Source organism: Sus scrofa, chromosome 7, assembly GCF_054392235.1.
Source record: "Sus scrofa isolate SSC_HxYL_T2T_F1_AM1 chromosome 7, Sscrofa_HxYL_maternal_Yorkshire_Landrace_v2.0, whole genome shotgun sequence".
Classification (NCBI taxonomy): domain Eukaryota; kingdom Metazoa; phylum Chordata; class Mammalia; order Artiodactyla; family Suidae; genus Sus; species Sus scrofa.
This window is the reverse complement of record NC_139389.1, coordinates 50,044,652-50,067,982: the sequence shown is the minus strand read 5'-3', so window position 1 is coordinate 50,067,982 and position 23,331 is coordinate 50,044,652. Positions and strand designations below refer to the sequence as shown.

Below are 23,331 nucleotides of genomic sequence, written 5' to 3'. Positions count from 1 at the left end.
TATCTAGAGGGGAAAAGGAATATATACCCTAGAACTCATAAATAAACAGTCTGCGACCCTCCAGTACATCAAAGGAAATCAAATTGATAAATTTTGTTTCCTTAGTCAACAGGCCAACCAGGCCAGTATCTTTCTTGCACCTTAACTACGAAAATTATTTTGTCCAACAAAGTGATGGGCAAACGCCTCCTTTCTCTTTCAGGGGTTCAGTTCATCAGAATTTTGTTGACTTCACTTTTGCAACCGGCAAAATAATGGGCTGCCTATTCACACTGAAAGGAGAAATAGATTCAAATGTAGCCCTTGGCCTTAGCAACAGAGCTTCCTTAGCATTCTTACAAAAGTATTTAGGTAAGAAACTGATCTTTTTTTTTTTTCCAAAAGAAACAGCTCTTAATTGAACTATCTTTGATTTACAATGTTGTGTTAGTTTCAGGTGTATAGCAAAGTGATTCAGTTATATATATATGTCTGTGTATATATAAATATTCTTTTTCAGATTCTTTTCCATTATAGGTTATTACAAGATATTGAATATAGTAGGTCCTTATTGTTTATCTATTTTATATACCATAGTGTGTATCTGTTAATCCCAAATTCCTAATTTACCCTTTTGTTATCCCACCTTTGGTAACTAAGTTGTTTTCTATGTCTGTGAGTCTATTTCTGTTTTGTAGATAAGTTCATTTGCATCATTTTTTTAGATTCCACATATAAGTGACTCATGTATTCATCTTGGTCTGACTTAACTTCACTTGGTATGATGATCTCCAGATCTGTCTACATTGCTGCAAATGGCATTATTTCATTCTTTTCATGGCTGAGTAATATTCCATTGTACATATGTATCACATCTTCATCCATTCATCTGCTCATAGAAACTGAAACTGATCTTTTCTGACATTAACCAGATGAGCCTCAGGACAAGACTATCTTAATGGAGCAATCATCCCATTTTATTTTTTCATATTTTTAAAATTTAATTTTTATTAAAGTATAGTTGATTTGCCATGTTGTGCTAATTTCTGCTGTACAGTATAGTGACTCAGTCATATATGTATATACATTTGTTTTTAAACTTTTTTTTTTTTTTAATGGCTGCACCCGAGGCATCTGGAAGTTCCCAGGCCAGGGACAGAATCCAAACTAGCAGCTATGATCGTGTTACACCACTGCTGTGGCAACGCTGGATCCTTTAACCCACGGTGCTGGGCCAGGGATCGAACCGGAGGCTCTGCAGTGACCCACGCTGCTGCAGTCAGATTTTTAATCCACTGTGTCACAAGAACTAGCAGTTAACTGTTCCCAGTTGGTTTACAATGGAACACAGCAATCAGTTTGAAAACTAACACTTGAGAAATTTAATCTTGCAGACTTGCATACTATGTATCAGGCAGCAAGACTTAACGACGTGTTAAGTCTTTCTGTGACGCCTGGGGGGGACGTCCATGCTGGGGATTCGGACCCAAGGGGGCCTCGATCCTATCTCATCCAGACGTAGCCACCATGTGGCCGCTCGCAGCACCTTGCCTCCTTAAGCGTGATACAGTCCAGGCAGTTTGTGAGGCTAGGCTGCCACCTAGCGGCCATGAACTGTTTACTGCTCTTGAAAGCTTCCCGTGTTTATTGACCTTTCTATGTTACAGGACTTCAGAAAGATTTCAATCAATGGGATGCTTTAATCGAAGGGAAAGATGACAGTCTTATTCCAGGGACCAACATTAACACCACCGACCACCATGCCACCTTGCAGAACTCTACATGAAGAGAGAAACAGAATTTAAAGAGCTTTTTAAAAATCTTGTTGAAAAACTGTCTAAAAGTGTGTGTGTGTGATTTTAATGCATTGTCTCAAATAACTCATATTAAAAAATGTAGGCTATGCCACAGTAGTGATTGAAGCTTGGATTATAATTTTTTCCTTTAAATGTAAAGACTGCTACATATAAAATTTATACCAGCCCCGATTTCAATTTAATTTTACTAAAATGATCCTCTTTTTCCAGTGTCAAAATCAACTGATTTTACCTGACTTTGATGGACTGGTATATTAAAATACAGGCACAATGCCACTGAAAATCTGTTAACAATGACTCCCGAAAAATAGAATTAAAAACAGATTTTCTTATCTCCTTTTTCTATTACAAGAAGTAGATGGGTTTAGTACCATGATCTTCTAGATAGGATTTAGCAGCAATTCCCTTTGACCTTTATCATGGCCAGAAAAATCAGATGAAGAGGAAAATAAAGGCATTGCTTTACTGTGGGATTAATGCTACCGCACAGTTTCAGTATGATGAATAAATGGGGAGTGGACGGAAGTGAGAATATTGGTGACAAGGCAAAGGCAGCAGATTAAAGCAAGTTGGATTAAAACAAGTTGGAGAGTTCCCATTGTGGCGCAGTGGTTAACGAATACCACTAGGAACCATAAGGTTGCGGGTTTGATCCCTGGCCTCGCTCAGTGGGTTAAGGATCTGGCGTTGCCATGAGCTGTGGTGTAGGTTGCAGACGCGGCTCGGATCCTGGTGTAGGCTGGATATAGAGGTCTCTGATTCGACCCCTAGCCTGGGAACCTCCATATGCCACAGGATCAGCCCTAGAAAAGGCAAAAAAAAAAAAAAAAGGCAAGTTGGTCATTTGCATTTACCTTAATGGCTTATCTTTTTTTTTTTCTTTTTATGGCTGCACCTGCAGCATATGTTAAGTTCCTGGGCTAGGGGTCTAATCAGAGCTACAGCTGCTGGCCAAGGCCACAGCCGGAGCCACAGCCACACCAGACTGAAGCCACATCTGTGACCTATGCCAAAGCTTGTGGCAACGCTGGATCCTTAACCTACTGAGGCCAGGGATCAAACCCGTATCCCCACGGACGCTAAGTCGGGTTCTTAACTTGTTGAGCCACAATGAGAACTCTGTCATGGTTTATTTTTGATGCACTCTATTTATTAAAGAAAGGTGCACAAGGAGTGCCCGTCATGGTTGAGCGGTTGACAAACCTGACTGGCATGCACCAGGACGAGGGTTCGATCCCTGGCCTCGCTCAGTGGGTTACGGATCCAGCATTGTAATGAACTGGGGTGTAGGTCTCAGACACGGCTCAGATCCTGTGTTGCTGTGGCTCTGGTGGAGGCCAGTGGCTACAGCTCCGATTAGACCCCTTGCCTGGAAACCTCCATAGGCCGCAAATGCAGCCTTAGAAAGACAAAAAGACCAAAAAAAAAAAAAAAAAAAAAAAGGGTGCATAAGACAGGCCCGTGACTTTAGCTGTCACATTAAATTATTCACCCAAAAGCTGCTGAGGATAAGAAAGGAAACATTTAGACATTATTTTGACTGCTTCAATTTCCATTAGTTTTATTTAATGAATGTTTTCAATTTTGTATATAATGGAAGTGGAAGAGCACAATAAATGGAAGTAAAAAATTGGCTTAAAAATTTGTGCACTAGATATTATCACAAAGTTGTAAATCAACTACAATAAAACTTAAAAATTTTTTTTAAAGTTCTGTGAACTTAACATCATCTGGGAGTCATGGGAAATGTGTTTTATTTTCCAAGGGGCATAAAATTTTTGTCATAAGTATATTTTGGTCTAAGTATGGTCTTATGAATTCTTCATAATTAAGTGTAATTAACGCCTGTGTGAACAAATAATAATCAGTACTCAGTAAGCAAGCCTGGTTAACTATAACCATTCTATCTTTATCCCTTTTGCCCAATTAATGATGTTTTCTGATTTGGCACTCAGGCCTATCAATGCTTTCATGTGCAAAATCACTCATTTTGAGACATTTGATTCCTATGATTATTCAAATTAGAAATTTTTAAATAGAGAGTTCAACTTTTTAACAAAAAACTAAAGGCTTTCCAGAGTTCCTGTTGCGGCTCAGTGGTAATAAACCTGACTAGAATCCATGAGGATGCATGTTCAATCCCTGGCCTCACTTAGTGGGTTAAGGATCCGGCATTGCCGTGAGCTGTGGTGTAGGTCACAGACTAAGGCTCAGATGTTGCATTGCTGTGGCTGTGGTGTAGGCCGGCAGCTATAGCTCTGATTCAACCCCTAGCCTAGGAACTTCCACATGCCAAGGTGTGAGCCTAAGAAGATAAAAACAAAAAACAAAACAAACTTTAGCAAACCTCCTTACTCATTTTAGAAATGGATAACCTTTCCAACTGTACTGAAGTCCCATTCAATAGCACCTCTTTAAAACGCTTAGTTGGTGGCACAAGCTGATGCTGAAAGGAAAAAATAACTGCTAAAAATATCCAATGAGTTAAAGTTAAAAAAAAAAAAATACAACCTACCATAGTTCATAGTGAGTATCTTTCAGGGAAGAGAAGGAAATGTTTATTTTTATTGAACGCTTACTCCTTTTTGGGCACTTTACATAAATTCTTTTCTAATCTTAAAAATACCGCAAGTGGAGTTCCCATTGTGGCTAGTGGGTTAAGAACCTGACATAGTGTCTGTGAGGATGCAGGTTCGATCCCTGGCCTCGCTCAGTGGGTTAAGGATCCGGCCTAGGTTGCAGATGTGGTTCAGATCTGGTGTTGCTGTGGCTGTGGCACAGGTAGGCAGTGGCTTCTCCGATTCGACCCCTCGCCTGAGAACTTGCAGGTAGACTGCAAGAAAGCTTTTATTATTCCCATTTTATGGATGAGGAAGATCAAGGCTCAATGATGTTGTAACCTACCCAGATCACCTATCCAGGAAGCAGCATACAGCTAGGATCTGTTTTCTAAAGCTGGTGTCTATACTTTGCGTGGTGCTGCTGCTTATACAAAACCGTGTTTTGGAAAGCACAGGCTTTAAAGTTGGATGGCTCTAGGTTTGATCAAGCCTCTGAGATGGACTAGCTCTTTGATGGGGGGCAAGTTATTTATCTTCTCTAAAAGGCTCCAATTTTCTCACCTGTAAAGTAGGATCAATATTAACATGCACCTCAGAATCAAAGATTAAATGGGGAAATGCACTTAAAGCTTCAACTGGGTGACTAACACATAAAAACTAACATTTAATATTACTATGTTTCCTGCAGCTGTATTACTGTGGTTCTCTCCATCACTCCAACATTCCAGAAGCCTATTTCCTTACTTTCATGAAACGAGACCATGACACCTTTAAGGATAAACTTTATTCAAATCTTGTGTCCTGTGAGTGTAAATCCAAACAGAATATTAGTCGAAACTAGACAGAAAGGCAAAGCTTCAGAAAACAAAACAAAAATCTCAAAGGAGTTATCGCTAACAAAGCCACCCTCCCTGGTGGCATCATAGAATACACTTGGCATCAACCTATAACTTTCTATTTTAAACACTACATTCAGAAGAAACCAAAATATATTTTTTGAAATGTGACTAATGCTTTGAAAAGTTAGCAAATTATTTAGAAAACTAAATTGTTTAGCAAAATAAATCCTCCCCACGGATTGGAAAGGCAACATATTTAAAGGGAGAGGGAAAATCCCAACTCTGGATACACAGCGGTAGCACGAGAAATACACTGCATGGGCTGCCGGAGATCTGTTTTGTTTTCCACACGCATCCATGTTTTTCGAAAATGACAACTTCCTGTGACTAACACACCCCCTTTTCTCAAAGATCCTGTTGGTGTGGGTGAGATGCCAGTTGTTTAAGAGCAGCTTCTGACCGACTGGCCTCATTTATGGATCCAAAGTTAAATCTCTGTCGCCTCCGGACCCCTTTTCTGAAACAAGAAGAGAAAAGCTTCAGGTGGAGGAAGAAACATAAAAACCAGAACATTATTTACAGAGGTGCTCCCATGACAAAGGGAATGTCCTCTAAAAATGGGGAGACTTCTAACTGCGAGAAAGAACGATCCCTACGGACATGATTTTTAAAGAAATATTTTGGTCTTCCCATGGAAAGCAAATAAAGTTTCTCTAAAAGAGAATGAAATTGGCATTTTTTTTTTTTTTTGCCATTTCTTGGGCTGCTCCCACGGCATATGGAGGTTCCCAGGCTAGGGGTCAAATCAGAGCCGTAGCCGCCGGCCTATGCCAGAGCTACAGCAACGCAGGATCCGAGCCGCGTCTGCGACCTACAGCACAGCTCACAGCAACGCCAGATCCTTAACCCACTGAGCAAGGCCAGGGATCGAACCCGCAACCTCATGGTTCCTAGTCAGATTCGTTAACCACTGAGCCATGACGGGAACTCCAAAATTGACATATTTTATATTTTGCTAGGATGACCACCAACCAGTTCTGTCTTCTCTTTGATTAGTGTATATTTTTCACATAATCCTAAGGTCACCAAGACCGGATTTCATTCTCAATGTGCCTCAGTTCTAAGAAGCAGTGTGCTACTTATGAAGAAGTTCACGCAATAAAACAACCAGGAATGGCAACACATTGAATTATCCTGTAAATTAAAAATCCCAAAAGGAATCCCAAGATACTGTTTCACAAAGATCAACTGAACATATGAGCTAAACTGAGAATCATGTCAATCAGCTATACTTTAGAAAATTTTTAAATAAATGTTAAAAAAGAATGCTTCACTTTAAAATCAAATTGGAATAGATGCAAACTATTGCCTTTGGAATGGATAAGCTTAAAACATGAATTTATCATACATGTTCAAGATTCAATCAATAAATTCCCTATGATATTTCAAGAAATCTTCTTCTTGGTTATTTATCACCATTTTAAGCTAACTTGTCTTTTTTCCTCCTACCAACATCCAAGGAAACTGATACACCATTTTTGTCTGAGGGATTCAGGGTAATGGGATCTTTAAGACTTGGCAATTCTGGGTGGTAAAAGTATTTTGTTTTAAAAAAAACACACATTACCTTTCATCGCAGTATCATCCGATGACATGAAGTAAAGATCTTGTCCCACTGTTTGGAAGACAGCCTAACAAAAGAAACCTTTGGATTACTTCCGATTCTTTATTATAAGTACAAAATAATTAAAATCAGAAAGGTGACCATAGATACACCAGAAAAAATGGTCAATGACAAAAAGTAATCCTATTTAGAGTGGACCAACTTGATTTTATTTATTTTAAAATGCTTTTCATTTTTCCATTACAGCTGATTTAGAGGGTTCTATCGAATTTATACTGCACAGCAAAGTGACCCAGTCACACATACATATATATATTCTTTTTTCTCACATTATCCTCCACCATGCTCCATCATAAGTGACTAGATATAGTGCCCAGTGCTATACAGCAGGATCCCATTGCTTATCCATTCCAAAAGCAATAGTTTGCATCTATTCCAATTTGATTTTTAAAATGAAGCATTCTTTTTTAACATTTAAAAATTTTCTAAAGTATAGCTGATTGACAGTGCTGTGGCAATTTCTGCTGTACAGCACAGTGACCCAGTCATACATGTATACATTCATTCTTTTTCTCATACTATCTTCCATCATGTTCTATCCCAAGAGATTGGATATGGTTCCTTATGCTATACAGCAAGACCTCACTGCTTACACATTCTAAGTGTATTTTCTATTCTTCAAATACCCATGTCTTCAGAACGTCTCCACTGGAGCAGCCATGCAGGGAGGAAAAGTATCCTTTTCCAGTGCTTAGCAATGCTTTTCCAATTGCCTGCAACTCTGGTGTCTAATGCATTGTCGGGGGTTGCTATTCAAAGACATTCCCCACAGTGAGCTGCGGATCCTTTATGAAAGACTTAACGTACAGGGATACTTCCCCTATGTTTAATGACCAATAGCATCACATGCATGCATGGTGTTTAATACAAAAATTCATGAGACATATTCTTATGCTAAGACAAAAGAGCTCAGATGTAAAAAATAAATTTTTAATGTAACTAAAAATGACTCCCAGGTCACAGGGATTGATGCACCACCAAAAATTATACATGACGTAATAACTCACCATATTTACTTTCTACAGAACACCAGCTCATATGTAGACAAACACCTACATCTAAGAGTTTCTCTAAACTTAGGTCAAGGATTATTAAAATACCATCAATGACAAAATAAAAAAATTTAGAGCCTTACTGATAAATAGTTTCTCTATATGTCTCATTGGCTTAAAGCCAGAGGTAGTTGTGTCTCTATTATTTTATGTCCACTTCACTTTGTCCTAAGTGGTTCTCTTCTATTGGCAGGTATTGAGTAGTTTATCCAAATAGAATCCTGTATGTACACACCATTTGTATGTATTACTATTGCTCTGGCTGTTGATTGTTGAAAATTAATGGATGGAAGAGGTCAGAATGTAAAAGAAAGTTTGAGTAAACCCTGAAGCAGGCTTTCATTTTTTTTTTTTTTTTTTGTCTTTTTGCTATTTTTTTGGGCCACTCCCGTGGCATATGGAGGTTCCCAGGCTAGGGGTCTAATCGGAGCTGTAGCCACTGGCCTACGCCAGAGCCACAGCAACGCGGGATCCGAGCCGCGTCTGCAACCTACACCACAGCTCACGGCAACGCCGGATCGTTAACCCACTGAGCAGGGGCAGGGATTGAACCCGCACCCTCATGGTTCCTAGTCGGATTCGTTAACCGCTGCGCCAGGACGGGAACTCCAGGCTTTCATTTTTGACAAGTAAACAAAACTGGAATTAACCTAAGAAGGTAAGAGAGATAGTCAATGATCTTTTTTAATAGTGAAAAATTTCAGTGACCTAAATGTCCAACATGATGAGAAACGGTTTAATAAACTACTGACTGGCAATGTCATGGAATATTATGCAGCTTCTGGTTACAGCCAAGATGGAGTAGGCTGACTTACACTGATTACAACTGAAAATTCTGGAAAGGATGCCAAAAGCAACACCCTGAAGCTTCTGAAAAGCAAACAGGATCAGAAATATAGAAGGAATGAAGTAAAAACTTGGAAAGTGACTTATAACAGGGGCGAGTTTCACAGATTCTTTTCTCTCTCTTTTTTCTTCTTCTTCTGGATTTCACCTGAGGTTGGGCCGAATCAGAGCTGCCCGGCTGGGGTGGGCAGCAAAACAGAGTGAAACCCTCTACTTCCAGCCAGTTGGTTGGAAAAAGAGGCCCTGAATACTAGAGGGTGGGAAGTAGGTGGACTAGCCCTTCACTGCTTTTGTCTTTCCTTTGGCCCCGGTCACTGCTTAGGGAAAAGAGTCACAGTGTGGGCAGCAAAAAATCTGAGGGAGAACTCTGGCCAGTGGATGTGGGGAAAGAGCCTTTTGTTACCTGAAGAGTCAGGATAGGTTATTTTTTTTTTCCCCCTCTCTTTTCTCTGTTTCACTCCAGAGGCAGGTTCAGCCAAACAGAACAGCATGACAGCAAAGAGGAAAACTTTGGAAGAAAAATGCTTTCTGGTTAGAGGGCCAGGAAAAGGGGCCCCTGGGAGGGTGGAGAAAAGTGGACCCTTGGAGCTAGAACGTATGGAGGAAATCTCAAAAAGGAAAGGAGCTGGGAAATTTGAACCCCTAATAGTTTACAAGAACTGATGACAGACCCAATGTTATCCTGAACTATGCAAATGCAGAACAGAACCAAGAAAAGCAGAGCCAAATCTTTAACCCCTGAGCAATTATATAAATGTCTGCTCAAATTCCAGAGTAACTCCCCGGTGGCTTACGCCCTGGGCAGATCCAAACATCATAGCAAAGGCTTTGAAGACTAAACTGACATGAGAACCACCAAACACAGAGGAGACAGAGAATTTCTGGTATGAACCTAACCAGGTGGATCACCTGCTAAAACAAAAACTTTAATATTTTCCAGAAGATTTTCTAAGGATCCAAAGTCTTAGAACATGATATTCAAAACATGCAGGATAGAATCCAAAATTATTCAACATACCAAAAGCAAGGAAAAGCAATAATTTCTCAAGAGAGTCAGTACATACAAATGCTGACATGACCAGATACTGGAACTATCAGACAGAGCTGCTGGAGCAAGAAGTCCAACAAAATCCAAATAGGGCAAACCCTTATGTCTAGATAGATCACAACAGTATGGGAAATTGCTTATCACATATTCTTAAGTGAAGAACACAGAATATAAAACCGTATGTACAGTGAAACCAACCATGTTCAAAATATATACGTGATATATTTATATTCCATATAAAGAGAAAAATATTAAAGAAAAACTGGTCAATCTATTTGTCTTTGGATGGATGTATTACATACAGGTGATTGATAGTTTGTCTTTATTTTATTTTATTTTTTTAGCTGTGCCTATGGCATGCAAAAGTTCTGGGGCCAGGGATCAAACCCACACCACAGCTATGACCCAAGTCACAGCTGTGACAATGTCCGATCCTTAACGCACTGTGCCACCAAGAGAACTGTGATACTTGTCTTTTTTATAGTCTTGCCATTTCCCCATATTTTCTGCATCAAATGCATTTTTTTTTTTTTTTTTGTCTTTTGTCTTTTTGTCGTTGTTGTTGTTGCTATTTCTTGGGCCGCTCCCGCGGCATATGGAGGTTCCCAGGCTAGGGGTCCAATCGGAGCTGTAGCCACCGGCCTACGCCAGAGCCACAGCAACGCGGGATCCGAGCCGCGTCTGCAACCTACACCACAGCTCACGGCAACGCCGGATCGTTAACCCACTTAGCAAGGGCAGGGACCGAACCCGCAACCTCATGGTTCCTAGTCGGATTCGTTAACCACTGCGCCATGACGGGAACTCCATCAAATGCATTTTATAAAGGTCATGAACACCAAACAATTTTCCTTTTTTTAAATCTCCAAATGAAAATCAAGGAGTAAAACATTAATAAGTAGTTTGCCCCCAAGAGATACTGGGCATACAACCCAGAAATACTGATTGTGTTAACATTCTTTTCCACTGTTATTATTACAATATTAGTATTTTTCCCTCCATTATCCCTGAAGAGAAGGGCTTTGGAAATAGCTCAAATCACCTTTCAAAATGAAGGAGCACACTCTCGTTAATAACTACCTACATAAACCTCTACCTTAGATGGACTCTTATCCAATTTGGGTATGCCGTTCCAGACATTCTCAGGGCTCACCACCTCCTCCAAACCATTTGAAAGGTTCAAAACCTGCGAGAGACAAACATTTAACAGAACTGGTCATTCAAAAAGCTGTTTTAGATACCACAGCAATCTCTTTAAAAATGAAATACTTTAAAAGGCAATGAAATGATGGTATTAAATGTCAATATATTACATTTCAACTCAATGGTACTTCAGCTCAAAGAATGAGAATGTATACTGAGTATCTATGCCTAGAGATCAAAGATACAATCTTCGATGAAATCTCTATCTCGAGAAGTTCAAAATTTGGTGGAGAAACAGACCACTAAGCAGATAATTAAATGCAGTATAGGGAGTGTTCCCGTTGTGGTGCAGTGGAAATGAACCCAACTAGTATCCATGAGGATGCAGGTTCAATCCTCAGCCTTGCTCAAGTGAGTTAAGAATCTGGTGTTGCCACGAGCTGTGGTGTAGGTCGCGCAGATGAGGCTCGGATCCTGTGTTACTGTGCCTGTGGCATAGGGTGGCAGCTGTAGCTCTGATTCGACCCCTAGCCTGGGAACTTCCGTATGCCTCAAGTGCAGCTCTAAAAAGCAAACAAACAAATAAATAGACACAGTGTAAGAAGTACACACTCCTCCTACAACAGGAGGCATAAAAATACAAAACAGGTATAAAGCTTTTGGGGGGAGGAGGGGTGAAGAGACAGAGACATTTAGAAAATAATGCTGGAGTTCTCGTCGTGGTGCAGCAAAAACAAATCCGACTAGGATCCATGAGTTTGCGGGTTCAATCCTGGCCTCGCTCAGTGGGTTAAGGATCCAGCATTGCTCTGGCTGTGGCATAGGCCAGAGGCTGAACTTCAATTAGACCCCTAGCCTGGGAACTTCCACATGTCACAGGTGCAGCCCTAAAAAGACAAAAAGACAAAAGAAAAAAGAAAAGAAAAGAATGCTAGTGAATGCTTCCTGAAAGAGGTAATGGCTAATCTTTTAAAGATAAATGGAAATTAACCAGTTTGGGAAGGGAACACAATACAGGCAAATAGAATTGAATTATTAAGTACATCAAAGAAGCCAAACACCATAGAACATGTAGGAGAAATCAAGCAATACCGTGTCCATCTAATATAAGACACAAACCCAAAGGAGAGAGACTGCCTTACTTCTACGGACGGATGCTCAACCCCAGAGAACCTCCTATGGCATGTGAATGACTTTTCTCTTCTAGACCAGTGGTTCTCAAATTTTCACAGTATAAGCATGCACATTCCTATTCCTCTTCCCAGAAATTCTCAATCAACCAGCTTTTAAGAAATGTGGCAGGTGATCCTGATACAGGGGGTTTTCAGACCCCAAGAAAAACAGTTTACTGGAGGTTTCCAATAGGTTTTACAAAAGGCAATGATGGGCATTCCTGTCGTAGCTCAGTGGTTAACGAATGTGACTAAGAACCATAAGGATGCGAGTCCGATCCCTCACTCAGTGGGTTAAGGATCCAGTGTTGTCATGAACTGTGGTGTAGGTCGAAGACATGGCTTGGATCTGGTGTGGCTGTGACTGTGGTGTAGGCTGGTGGCTACAGCTCTGATTAGACCCCCTAGCCTGGGAACTTCCATGTGCCTTGGGTGCGGCCCAAGAAAATACAAAAAGACCAAAAAAATTTTAAAAAATTACCAAAGGCAATGATGTAGGCAGATTTTCCTTTGACACACTTCACACTGGCTGCGTGGAGATTCAACCAGAGGAAGATTAGAGGTAAACCAAGGGAAGGTTATTAGAGGAATCTAGTCGTGAAATGCAGAACTTAACCAAGGCAGTGGCTTTAGAAATAAAAAGTTTTAACCAAGAGATAAGTGGGAAGAGCAGAACTTGGTGACTGGTAGGATTTCAAGGGTCAGAGAGATGACAGAGCCTTGAGTGCTTACATTTGAACTTTTTCCACGATTTTCACACTGCCTCAGGTTAGCAGAGGGGAATGAACAGGTAAATAATCTGTCTGATCAAGTGAGATAAAACTTCCATAACCATCTGCAAGTACATTTTGAGACAAAGTACTTCACTTTTACATACCCTTGTGCCTTCTTCCGCTACTTCCAAAATTTCACATTTAGACCACGTGTTTCTTAGACTTGACCACACCACACACTTGGATCCGACAGTAAATCCTTTCAGAGTGTAGGTAGTCTCTGGTTGAGCTGCCAAATTGAACAGAGTGAGAGCACTGAGGCATTGCTCTCACGTCCCTAATGTTAGATACACAAGCAAAACATTCTCCTAATCTGCTTTTCCTATTCCTGTTTCATCAGCGTCATGTACGACGCAACATGTTCTAAGTCTGTCTCCCTCCCTTGATTTGACTTAAAAATTCTTCCAGGGCCTCCTCCCCGTCTAATTCCTTACTGAGCTCCTCAAAAAACAGGAGCATGATGGGATGTTGTTTAAAGATATGAATCTGATTTCTTTCTTTTCTTTCCTTTTTTTTTTTTTTTTTGGTCTTTTTAGGGCTGCACCCTTAGCATATGGAGGTTCCCAGGCTAGGGGTTGAACCAGAGCTGTAGCTGCTGGCCTACACCACAGCTCACAGCAATGCTGGATCCTTAACCCACTGATCGAGGCCAGGGATTGAACCCGTGTCCTCATGGATACGAGTCAGGTTCATTAACTGCTGAGCCACAATGGGAACTCCTGAATCTGATTTCTAACCCTGAAGATTAAAGCTGGCCGTCAATGCCGCAGGTAATATGGTCCATGGTCACCACTGCCATCCACAGCAAAGCAGCATGGGACAGGTGAGCAGACATTTTTATCCCAAAACTCTCACTTATTATTATTAAAATGTGATAAATACCACCTTAAAAATCTAGAGTGGTATTTAAGTACACTACCACAGATCCACAGGATGGCAGAGTAGGAAACTAAAATATTTTGAAAGGAGATTTCAAGGGATTAAAATGCAGGATTCAATACTGTATGGAGTATGATCTCTATTTAGTTTTTAAAACTATATGTAGGCGTTCCCATTGTGGTGCAGCGGAAGCGAATCCAACTAGTGGCCATGAGGTTACAGGTTTGATCCCTGGCCTTGATCAGTGGGTTAAGGATTCAGCGTTGTCATGAGCTTGTGGTGTAGGTCACAGATGCAGCTTGGATCCTGCGTGACTGTGGCTGGCAGTTGTAGCTCCGATTTGACCCCTAGCCAGGGAACCTCCATATGCCACAGGAGTGGCCCTGAAAAGCAAAACAAAACAAAACAAAACTATGTGTAAGCAGATGAACACAGAGAGGCTAAGAGACAGCAGGAAGGGACTAAGTACATCAGAGCATTCACAGGGGTCATTTCTTGGTGGTGGGATTATGAAGATTTTCATTCTCCTTGGTCTATTTTGCACAATGGCTCAAAGTTAATAATATAAAAATGGACATTTAAAAAATCTATCATTGATTATTTAAAAACCCCTGATAAATTAGCCATTTTGTGTAGCTTTTAAATCTTATTAAGTGGCCAAGAAAACAGCAGCAACAATAATTTATGAAAAAGTTAATGACAATAAATGTTCTCTAATATTTACTCAAGGCTGTTGCCTTTTTTTGGTTAATACAGACTCCCTGTGTTTTTTTTTTTTAATCAGTTTATAAATGACTGTCAAGGTATATACATGAAACAAAACAGTTACATTTAAAATTCTGTTAAAAGGATTCCTACATTCATGCCTACATTACCGCTTGGCAAATTTTTTATTAAAAACCAAAAACTTACCAAAAAACATAAGCTCTTGATTTTTTTTTTTTTGGCTGCACCCACGGCATGTGGAAGTTCCCAGGCCAGGGACTGAACCTGTGCCACAGCAGTGACCCAAGCTGCTCAGTGACAACACTGGATCCTTACTTAACCCTCTGTTTCACAAAAGAACTCCGCAATTTCTTGATTTTAGCGATGACTTGTTTACATTTTAAATGTGATTACTTTGGGAGGGTACACAAATTTTCAGCACTCTATTTTTTAAAAAATTAATAATTCAGTATTTCACCCAGCATATAAAATATTATTTTACATTGATTTCACAACTTGATTTCCTCATGTTTACAATACCCTTCATAAAATCCAAGTTGGATCTTTCAGGTTTTAATCTCCGCCCCCAAAGTTAATTTTTCAAAAATTGAAATAAGAGGAGCTCCCCTTGTGGCTCAGCAGAAATGAATCTGGCTGGCATCCATGAAGATGCAGGTTCTATCCCTGGCCTTGCTTGGTGGGTTAAGGATCTGGTGTTGCCGTGAGCTGTGATGTAGATTGCAGACACAGCTCGGATCCTGTGTTGCTGTGGCTGTGGTGATTCGACCCCTAGCCTGGGAACCTCCATATAGCAAGGGTGTGGCCCCAAAAAGACAAAAAAAAATTTATATAAGAATTGTTCTCTTTTCTTTAACGCAAATAAATACTTCTAAGTTAAAAAAAAAAAAAAGTGAGTGAAAAAGACATGCACCTACCTGGGACATGATCTGAGAAAGTGTTATTATGTTTCCTTCCATCTCTGGAGTCTTCTTCTGAAAACAGAGAGTTCAAGGATAACATGGCATCTCTGTTTTTATATTCTGCAAATTCTTCTTTGTAGACGTTCACTGCAATCTGCATCTTGGGATGACAACTCTTTCCATGCCGGTGCAATGGTAACCTAGGCTCCTCATCAAAACAGTCCACACAACTTGACCTTCCTGTGTCCTTGGCACACGGGGATTCTTCGGCTTTCTGACTAACTCTTAGAGACAAAGGGTTTATTTTGTCCTCTAGACACAGCTGGGCTGTGGGTACTTCTAGTTCCAGCTGCTTCTCAGCTTCAGAGTTGAGGGGAAGCTGCATGGGAAATGGGGGCAGGGTGGCCCCGAAGTCAGAGCCTTGGGGAAGAGGCCCCATCGGGGGCACCAAGCCCAGCCCATCTTTCTCCTCATCCCTCACTAGAGAATCCTGTAACACACTGGATTCTACCTCCAGGAATTCTTTGGATTCATCGTCAGGAGAAAGTGGCTCCTCAAGGGAATTCAGTTCTAGGATCTCCTTTGTCTTGCTGGAATAGGGTAATAACGTGTTAAACCCTGTAATGAGGTATTTATCATCAAACTTGGCTTTGTCAACCAGAGGGCACTCGACCCTAGCTTCCAACATCTCAGTAGCAATTTTGTCTTTGCCTGGGCTTTCAAAAATGTTATCAGGTCCAGGGTCACAGAATTTACCTAGTTTGGTTTCAACGATGTTTAAGTCCTTTTCAATTCTTTCAGAGAGCGCATCTGTCTGTGATTCGACATAGAGTGTTTTCTCTCGTCCCGCTTTACTACTTGGTTTCTTCATTCCAACATCGGGACTAGAGGACCCGAGAGCTTCCTTTATCTCAGGGCCATTCTTTTCAGCAGGCAGCTCACTGTTACTCGTAGCAATCTTGGAGTATTTCTTCATTTTCTCACGAATACTTTCGCCTTTGCTTTTCAAGTCAACGACGGCCAAAGGGATATCACAAACATCCCTTTTGATGTCTAATATTGTTATCTCCAACACATCTTCTGTTACGATTTCATAAAAGTAGTCATTTCCCTCTTGAGGGCATGTACCTTCTGAAATATTAAATCCTGCGAGGCAACATGGAAAGGCTTGCATGGGAACCGACAACAGTTCAGAGGGAATGCTCCAGAGGGCTCTGGGGTGCACACAATCTTCAATGTTTCCAAAGTCCACAAGCCTGACAGACACAAGGTCATCTTCACAAATACTGGTGACCAGTGCCCTATAGTAATGCCCATCTTCTCTGTATCTCACTATGCAAGGGTCTCCAATCTGAGGACACAAGATGCAGCTTCTCCGGTCGGTCACCCGTTCTCCAGCAGTTTGTACCTCCACCTCTAAATACTGAAGTTTCTCAGTGTCTGCAAACTGACACCAAAAGTATTCAGGTCCATCGATCACCATGGCATAAGCTCTTACCATCTTCATATTTGGATTATACCAGTTAAGGAACACAGAAGTGTCTATGTCTGTTTTGGGGATAGACTTTGAACAGGCCCCTTTAATGATTTGGGTAGAAAGTCCTATTTGAGATTTTTCTCTGAATTCGTATCTGCTAATCATATCTTCTGCTATGATGCCATGGTCATCAGCGAGAATAACTTCCCATTTGTCTTGAAACTGAACAAATTCACATCTAATTTGAGCCTCGCTGGTCCTTAGGGAAAAGTAATGCATCATTTCCTTATGGTTTAAAATGTCAGGAACCCAGGGTCCCTTTAAGGAACAGTGAATGCACAATCTTGGTAATAGTGCATGGACAAGGTCAAGTTTACCTATCTGGTTGGTGCAAACCACAGAAACATTGCCATAATCTATAAACTGTACAGAGAGAAGGTCATTGGGCTGTTGTTCCTTGACCACAGCACGATACCATAAATTGTCTTCTGGGAAAATGGCACATATTGTATCTCCTCTTTGCAAAGGTGGACCTGAGTAATATTCAGGCCTTGTTCTCACATCGTTTAACCTCTCTGAAAGACGATTAATTTCAGCCTCATCTCCTGTTAGTTGAACATAAAAATCTGAAAGGTCATTTATATGAGAAACATATACTGTGGTTTTAAAGCCAGGCACTATAGTCTTCTGAGGGAACTCAGAAAATTTGAGAGGCAAATCTTTGTTACCAGAATCTCCTATTTTTCTCTCTAAAAGAGTGGCTTCTGGTTTTGTGGCTTTCAAAGGTGGCTCAGCCAAACTTTCTTCTTTCTTTTCTATTGGTGCTGGGGGCACTAGGTTATCTTGAGTCCCCAAAGAGTCCCGATATTGAGTGACTAAGTTTGTCTTCGTTGAACTGCGCCCAAGTTTGAGTTCCTTAGGTGCCGAGCTCATCTTAGGTTTGTATGATTCTCCTAAGATCGCCATACTAGCTGATTTGATCTCTACGGATTTACTTAAGTACTCTGTGGCTGACAGCTTCATATCATCCTTTTTCATTTCAAGAGCTTCCACTGTAGAGAGGAGTGCTTCACTTGTTTTTCTTGTCCCACTTTTGTTACCAAGGAGCCCTAACTTCTCATTAATAGTAGCATTGATTTGAAGACTGTCATCATAGAGTTCTATCACCAGTCTTCCATCTGGATCTTTTGCTACGACCAACGCCTTCAACGACTTATCTAAAACAGTCTCCTGAAACCACGTTGTAACTTCTTCTGGTATATGATCCGGGATATCCGATAACGAACATTTAACAGCTTGCATGGGCAAAAGACAGACGTCATATGCATCACTGGGTATTGGAAGCAGGTCATCATTTGGTACCACATAAATGTTCCCAAAATCAACAAAGAAGACTTTGTTAGGTTCTCTGTCTATGATGATGCCCCTATACCAGCTTCCATCAGTATACTTGGCAAGGCACAAGGGTCCCGGGACCAAGGAAGGTGTTTTAAAATTCAGCAAAGCTTTACTTAATTGCATAATGTGACATGACAACTGTTCTAAAATATGTGCATTTCTTCCAAGCTGGCAATAAAATGTCCAAGGGTCATTGACATGTGTTATATACACTGATTCTTCACTTCCGATTTTCATATTATGTGTAGAATAGTAGTAAGAATGGAGCCGAACAGAGGACTCCAGAGGCTGCTGAAGTTTTACCGGTCTCGCCAGTCTCTTTTCTACCAAAAAATGGCATGCACTCTGGAAGGGTGTCAGCAAATCCACGACAGTAAATGGCTCTTCATCACGTATTGAAGCCAAAGCAAATATCGTGCATTTTAATTCTAGACTGTCTTCCCACGCGTGATCCACAAAGTCACTAAAGGCTTGGATTGCCTTTTCATCCCAAACAAAAGGATTCTGACCTGTTGGTTGAATTAAATTATAAAGGCTGCACCTAAAAGCCTGAGCCTTAACCTTGAGAAACTCTTCACTAATTGAATAAAGATTCTTCAGAGGTACCATATCTTCGTCTCCATAATCAACAAATATGACTTTAACATGCTCTGAAGGTTGTACCCCACTAATCAGAGCTCTGGACCATTTTCCATTCGCTGTTCGTTTTGCCAAACAAGCAGGGGTGGTTGCCTGGTAGGGAGAAGCTATATTCTGGCAATAGTCCTGAATGCTACACATTAGCGTTTTAAATCCTTGTATGTTCCTGGTCAGTTGGCACCAGAAATAGCCAGGGTTTTCAACATAAGACACTTGGACTTCTACTGTACTTCCGACTTCCAGCTCTCCTTTACCAGAAGAGCCTGGCTTCATTTCCAAGAAATTCGGTATAAGAGGAGAATAAACAGATACTATTTTCTCTTTTTCCTGTACAACTAGCCCAGGTGAAATGTTGGTAACAACTGTTGCATCAGTCAAAGCTTCTGCAACAGCTGTAGTTTTTTCAGCTCTCTTGGCTTTTTGTTCTATCTTCTTTGTGACAGGAGATATTTTGTTATTCTCTGCAGTAAAATGATTTGAAACATGCCTCAGAGAGTGGGCACTTACAGAAATATTTTCCTTTGTTTCAAACTCCTGATACTTGGCAAATCCAGCTTGAGCAATGACCTTACTAATGTTCTCTTCCCCTGTTCTAGATTCATCAAGAATCTCGATCACATACTGACTCTCCTGCTTATCAAGGACATGGATAACTAATTCTTTGTGCAGCACGGTCTTTTTAAAAAAGGAAACTGCCTCCTGGCTCCAATTTTTCCCCAAAGGCCAGATATCAGCCAGGGTACACGGCAGAGCCAATATCGGCAGCTGCCTGAACTGAGGAAGCAACATCCTCACGTCACACCAGTCCACGTTTTCTGAATTGCCCCGGTCAACCAAGAAAACATCCACACTCTTGTCATCTAATCTGGTGACCATAGCCCGAAAATAGCCATTTTCTTTCCATTTGACACAGCAAAGGTCATTGGCTTCAGGTTTCAAAACAACACCATCCAGCTTACTAGCAGAGGCATAGAAGTTGCACATTCTTCTCGTCAGTTTATTGAAGGTGCCCTTGTGTTTCCGCAACCTAATCCAAAACTCAGAGGGATTTTTAACAAACTCCACCTGGGCATCATAGAAGGTGTTCATCTTTAACTTGATGGATCTTAACGCCAGGAGGGCAATCTCTTCATCCACTTCCTCCGCAGGAGAGTGAGACTGAAGAGCTGTTTCTGTTTCTGGTTCCTCCTCCTCCTCTTCCTCCTCTGTTCCCTGGCTCTGAAGGAACCGGTCCGCCAAGCAACAGGACTGTAGTCCAAACACACAGTTGAGATTAATCCCATCTTCTCCATACAGGGTAACGTAATACACATGTTCGAAGGAACAGTAAAATTCAATCTTTGCATTCACTGCCTGGCCCAGGATCAGAGCCTTCAGGTCACCGACCTGTGACCGAGACCAGCCCCTCCCACCGTCCCAGAGCCCATACAGAGCACAAGGGTAGGTCACCACAGGCATTCGAAAATATTCGGGCAGCAGGTAGCGAAGGCTACTGCAGCTCACTAACTCCTTCCTTCCGTAGTCTACATGGAGCACCTGCGCACAGCGCTGGGGCCGGAACATCTCAAGCAAGAGCGCCCTGTACCAATGTCCGTCCAAGCCGCAGGAGGCGCACGGAGAGCCCGGCTTGTCTGGGCTTTCTTCCCTCTCCTCCCAGGTGGCACTGGTAGAGTTCTCATCCCCTGTCCCCACAGAACCCCGGTATATCTGGGCCATGCTCTCGGAGAGGCGGTGGATCTCCTGAGAGAGGCTGCGGAGCTGGCAGTGGATGCGGTGGGGATGGCACACCTGCGTGACCACCACGGGCTCTGTCACGCCCAGCTGCAGCTGCGGGTAGAAGTAATCCAGGGCAGGATGCTCGTGCTTGGGTGGGAGCCGCGGGACTACCTGGACCCCGGGGCCCAGAGCAGCAACGGTAGCCGTGAGGTAGCGCTTGAGCAGCGAACGGAAGAGGCTGTCGGGCATCAACCGGGCCAGGCCAAGCTCCTGCATCTCCTGGTACAGCCCGGGCACCTCCAGGAGGACCAGGCGGTGGAGCAGCAGCACGTCCAGGACCCGCCCTTGCACCTCCTTGCCCTGCAGGCTGCTAAGGAAGTCCACGGCGCTGGCCGGCCAGTGCTGGGGCTCGCCCCCGCCCGCGCCGCCGCTGCCCGCTGGTACCAGGCCCGCCAGCACGCAGCCCAGTACCTCCGACGGCAGGTGGAAGAACTCGCTGCGTCCGGGCGCCAGAGAGCTCACGCCGGCGGTAACGGTGCGGCCCTCGTCCAGCAGGAAGACGCGGCTCTCCTGCGCTTGCCTGCTAACCACGCGGCCGCGGTGCCACAGCAGCCCCACCTGCACTAGGCACAGCTCACCCGGCGAAGCCGAGGCACCGCCCAGCGCCCACGGGCCGCGCGCAGTCGCCGCCGCTTCCTGGATCTCCCGGCTCAGCCGGACATACTCGTCCCGCCGCTCGCCCACCAGACCCCAGAGCTGCACCGGGATCACCTCGGGCTGCACGTCCACGTAGGACACTCGCAGCACAAGCGAGGTCCCTGGCGTCGGCAGTCCGGGCGTCGAGCACATCTCCACGGCGGTACCTGGTCCTCGAAGCCCCCGCGCCGTTGGAAGGAGAGCCCTGCAGACGCGGGCTCTCAGGACAGACGGGCTGAAAGGACCCTCGACCAGGCGTCCCCTTCGCCACTCCGCCGCCGCCGCCGCCGGACCTCACGGACTCGCGCCGACAGGTAAAAGCCCGCGGCCCCACCAACCGCTCACGGTTGCGCGGACGCGCAGGCATTTGCAGCGCGAGGCGCCGCGGCTTCCGGCCGCGGGAGGTGGGCGGGCCTGCGTGGGCGGTGGGGCGGAGCCGGACTCGGGACTGCAGTAGGGACGCTGGCTGGAGGCGCAGGAGGGGCCTCGAGGAGCAGGACGGACGTGGCGAGGTAGGAAAGCCACCTGCTACTGCCCAGAGCGCTTGCACTCTGGAGGATGCAGGCGGACGGCCAGGGCCGCGGCAGGGCCCAGGTCGCGCAGGGACCTCCTTTCACGCCGTCGGACTAAGACGGACGGAGCCCCTCTGCTCGGCGCCCTGCGAGACAATTGGAGAAACGAGGAGGAGACAGGGAGGCGCCAACCGCACGTTCCAGGCGTTGGGCCGGAACTCTCAGAGGCCCGGGGCGCTCTGGCGTTCGCAGTGGCGCCCACGGGGCAGGGCTTTGGCTGTGTGCGCTCTGCCTAGTGGCCTCGAGGGAGTATCTTCTCTTCCAAGAACCTGTTGGATCGCTTGGACGGATAGAGTTGTCATGAGGGTTACAGTAAATAAATTCTGAGGTGTATGGAGACCTTCCAATGCTTCCTTCCCCACGGTCACCCAATGTGAGTTTTTCTGCTGTTTTGCTTGCCCATTTTGTGGGTGTTCAGTCTCCATTTACGCACGGAGCTACCACCGAACTAGACTCTTAGAAGGTCAAGAGTCAGGGAAGAAAGTGCCTTCCAACGCTTGCTGTTGTCTAGCTGGACTCTCGTTCTTTTTCCCACCTAAATCTTGCCAGAGTAACACTTAGAAGACTCGGTTTGTCAACAGGGAGGGAGGGGAATTTGAAAAGCGCAAACTCTTGAGTAACTCCCGGAGATGTGTCTCCATTTGGGTTGAAATGGCAGAGTAAGGCACCTTCATAGGGATTTCTCATACTCTTCTATTTCACTCCTTCACATTTTGAAATGTTATCAAATATAATAATTGATAAAATCAGCAGTGCTTAATATAACCCTGGCTTGTAAATGTCTCAGCATCTTTAGTCTATTCAGATTAGAGCCGACCAAGTGCTTCCAAGAGCCTCTCTTGCTTGCTCTCCGCTTCTACACTGTGTGACAGTTGTCTTTGATCACTTTGTCATCCCACCAGCTTGGAAGCTCCTTTTGGCAAGAACTTTTTGTTGCATTCCTGGAATCTAACGTGGGGCTGAGGGGACAAATACTCGCTGAATAATAAAGAAAAGAATGAATTTGATTTCTCTAAAAAGTTAGACTTTTACCTGATAATCTCATCCTTGAACATTCAATTCCATTTTCCAAATTTTCTCTAATTAATCGTTTACATTCTTGACAGAAGAAAACCAGACATTTGGTTTTAAAACATCTAGCAAGATCTAGCTTAAGTGTCTCTTCCTCATGACTTCACTATTCACAGGCAGGAGTATTTTCTCCTTTTACAAACCTTTCTCATATTACCTGTCATATCTTGCAATTGTTTCCTATTTCTCCTTTTTTTTTTTGTCTTTTTGCCATTTCTAGGGCTGCTCCTGCGGCGTATGGAGGTTCTCAGGCTAGGGGTCTAATCGGAGCTGCAGCTGCCAGCCTACGCTACAGCCACAGCCATGTTTGCAACCTACACCACAGCTCATGGCAACGCCAGATC

General features: G+C 43.2%; 2 protein-coding genes across 12 annotated transcripts in view; one reads left to right on the top strand and one right to left on the bottom strand.

Annotated features, from left to right (window-relative positions):
* The window catches only part of PLA2G7 (phospholipase A2 group VII), a 44,554-nt gene extending 40,966 nt beyond the window's left edge, over positions 1-3,588 (top strand). For 6 of the 11 annotated variants that reach the window (NM_001444528.1, NM_001444526.1, NM_001322806.2 and 3 more), the window contains 2 exon segments: positions 203-351; positions 1,647-3,588. In NM_001444528.1, coding sequence (NP_001431457.1) covers positions 203-351; positions 1,647-1,765 — 268 coding nt within the window. In that variant the 3' untranslated portion in view covers positions 1,766-3,588. 11 annotated transcript variants of the gene reach the window in all.
* Positions 3,589-5,122: 1,534 nt separating this feature from the next.
* On the bottom strand, positions 5,123-21,667 carry TDRD6 (tudor domain containing 6). The gene is made up of 5 exons (XM_001928168.5): positions 15,434-21,667; positions 13,019-13,143; positions 10,923-11,012; positions 6,824-6,887; positions 5,123-5,713 (listed from the first exon to the last, which is right to left on the bottom strand). The coding sequence occupies exons 1-5, from the start codon at positions 21,495-21,497 to the stop codon at positions 5,670-5,672; spliced, it is 6,387 nt and encodes a 2,128-aa protein (XP_001928203.3). The 5' UTR covers positions 21,498-21,667; the 3' UTR covers positions 5,123-5,669.
* Between the last annotated feature and the right edge of the window lie 1,664 nt (positions 21,668-23,331).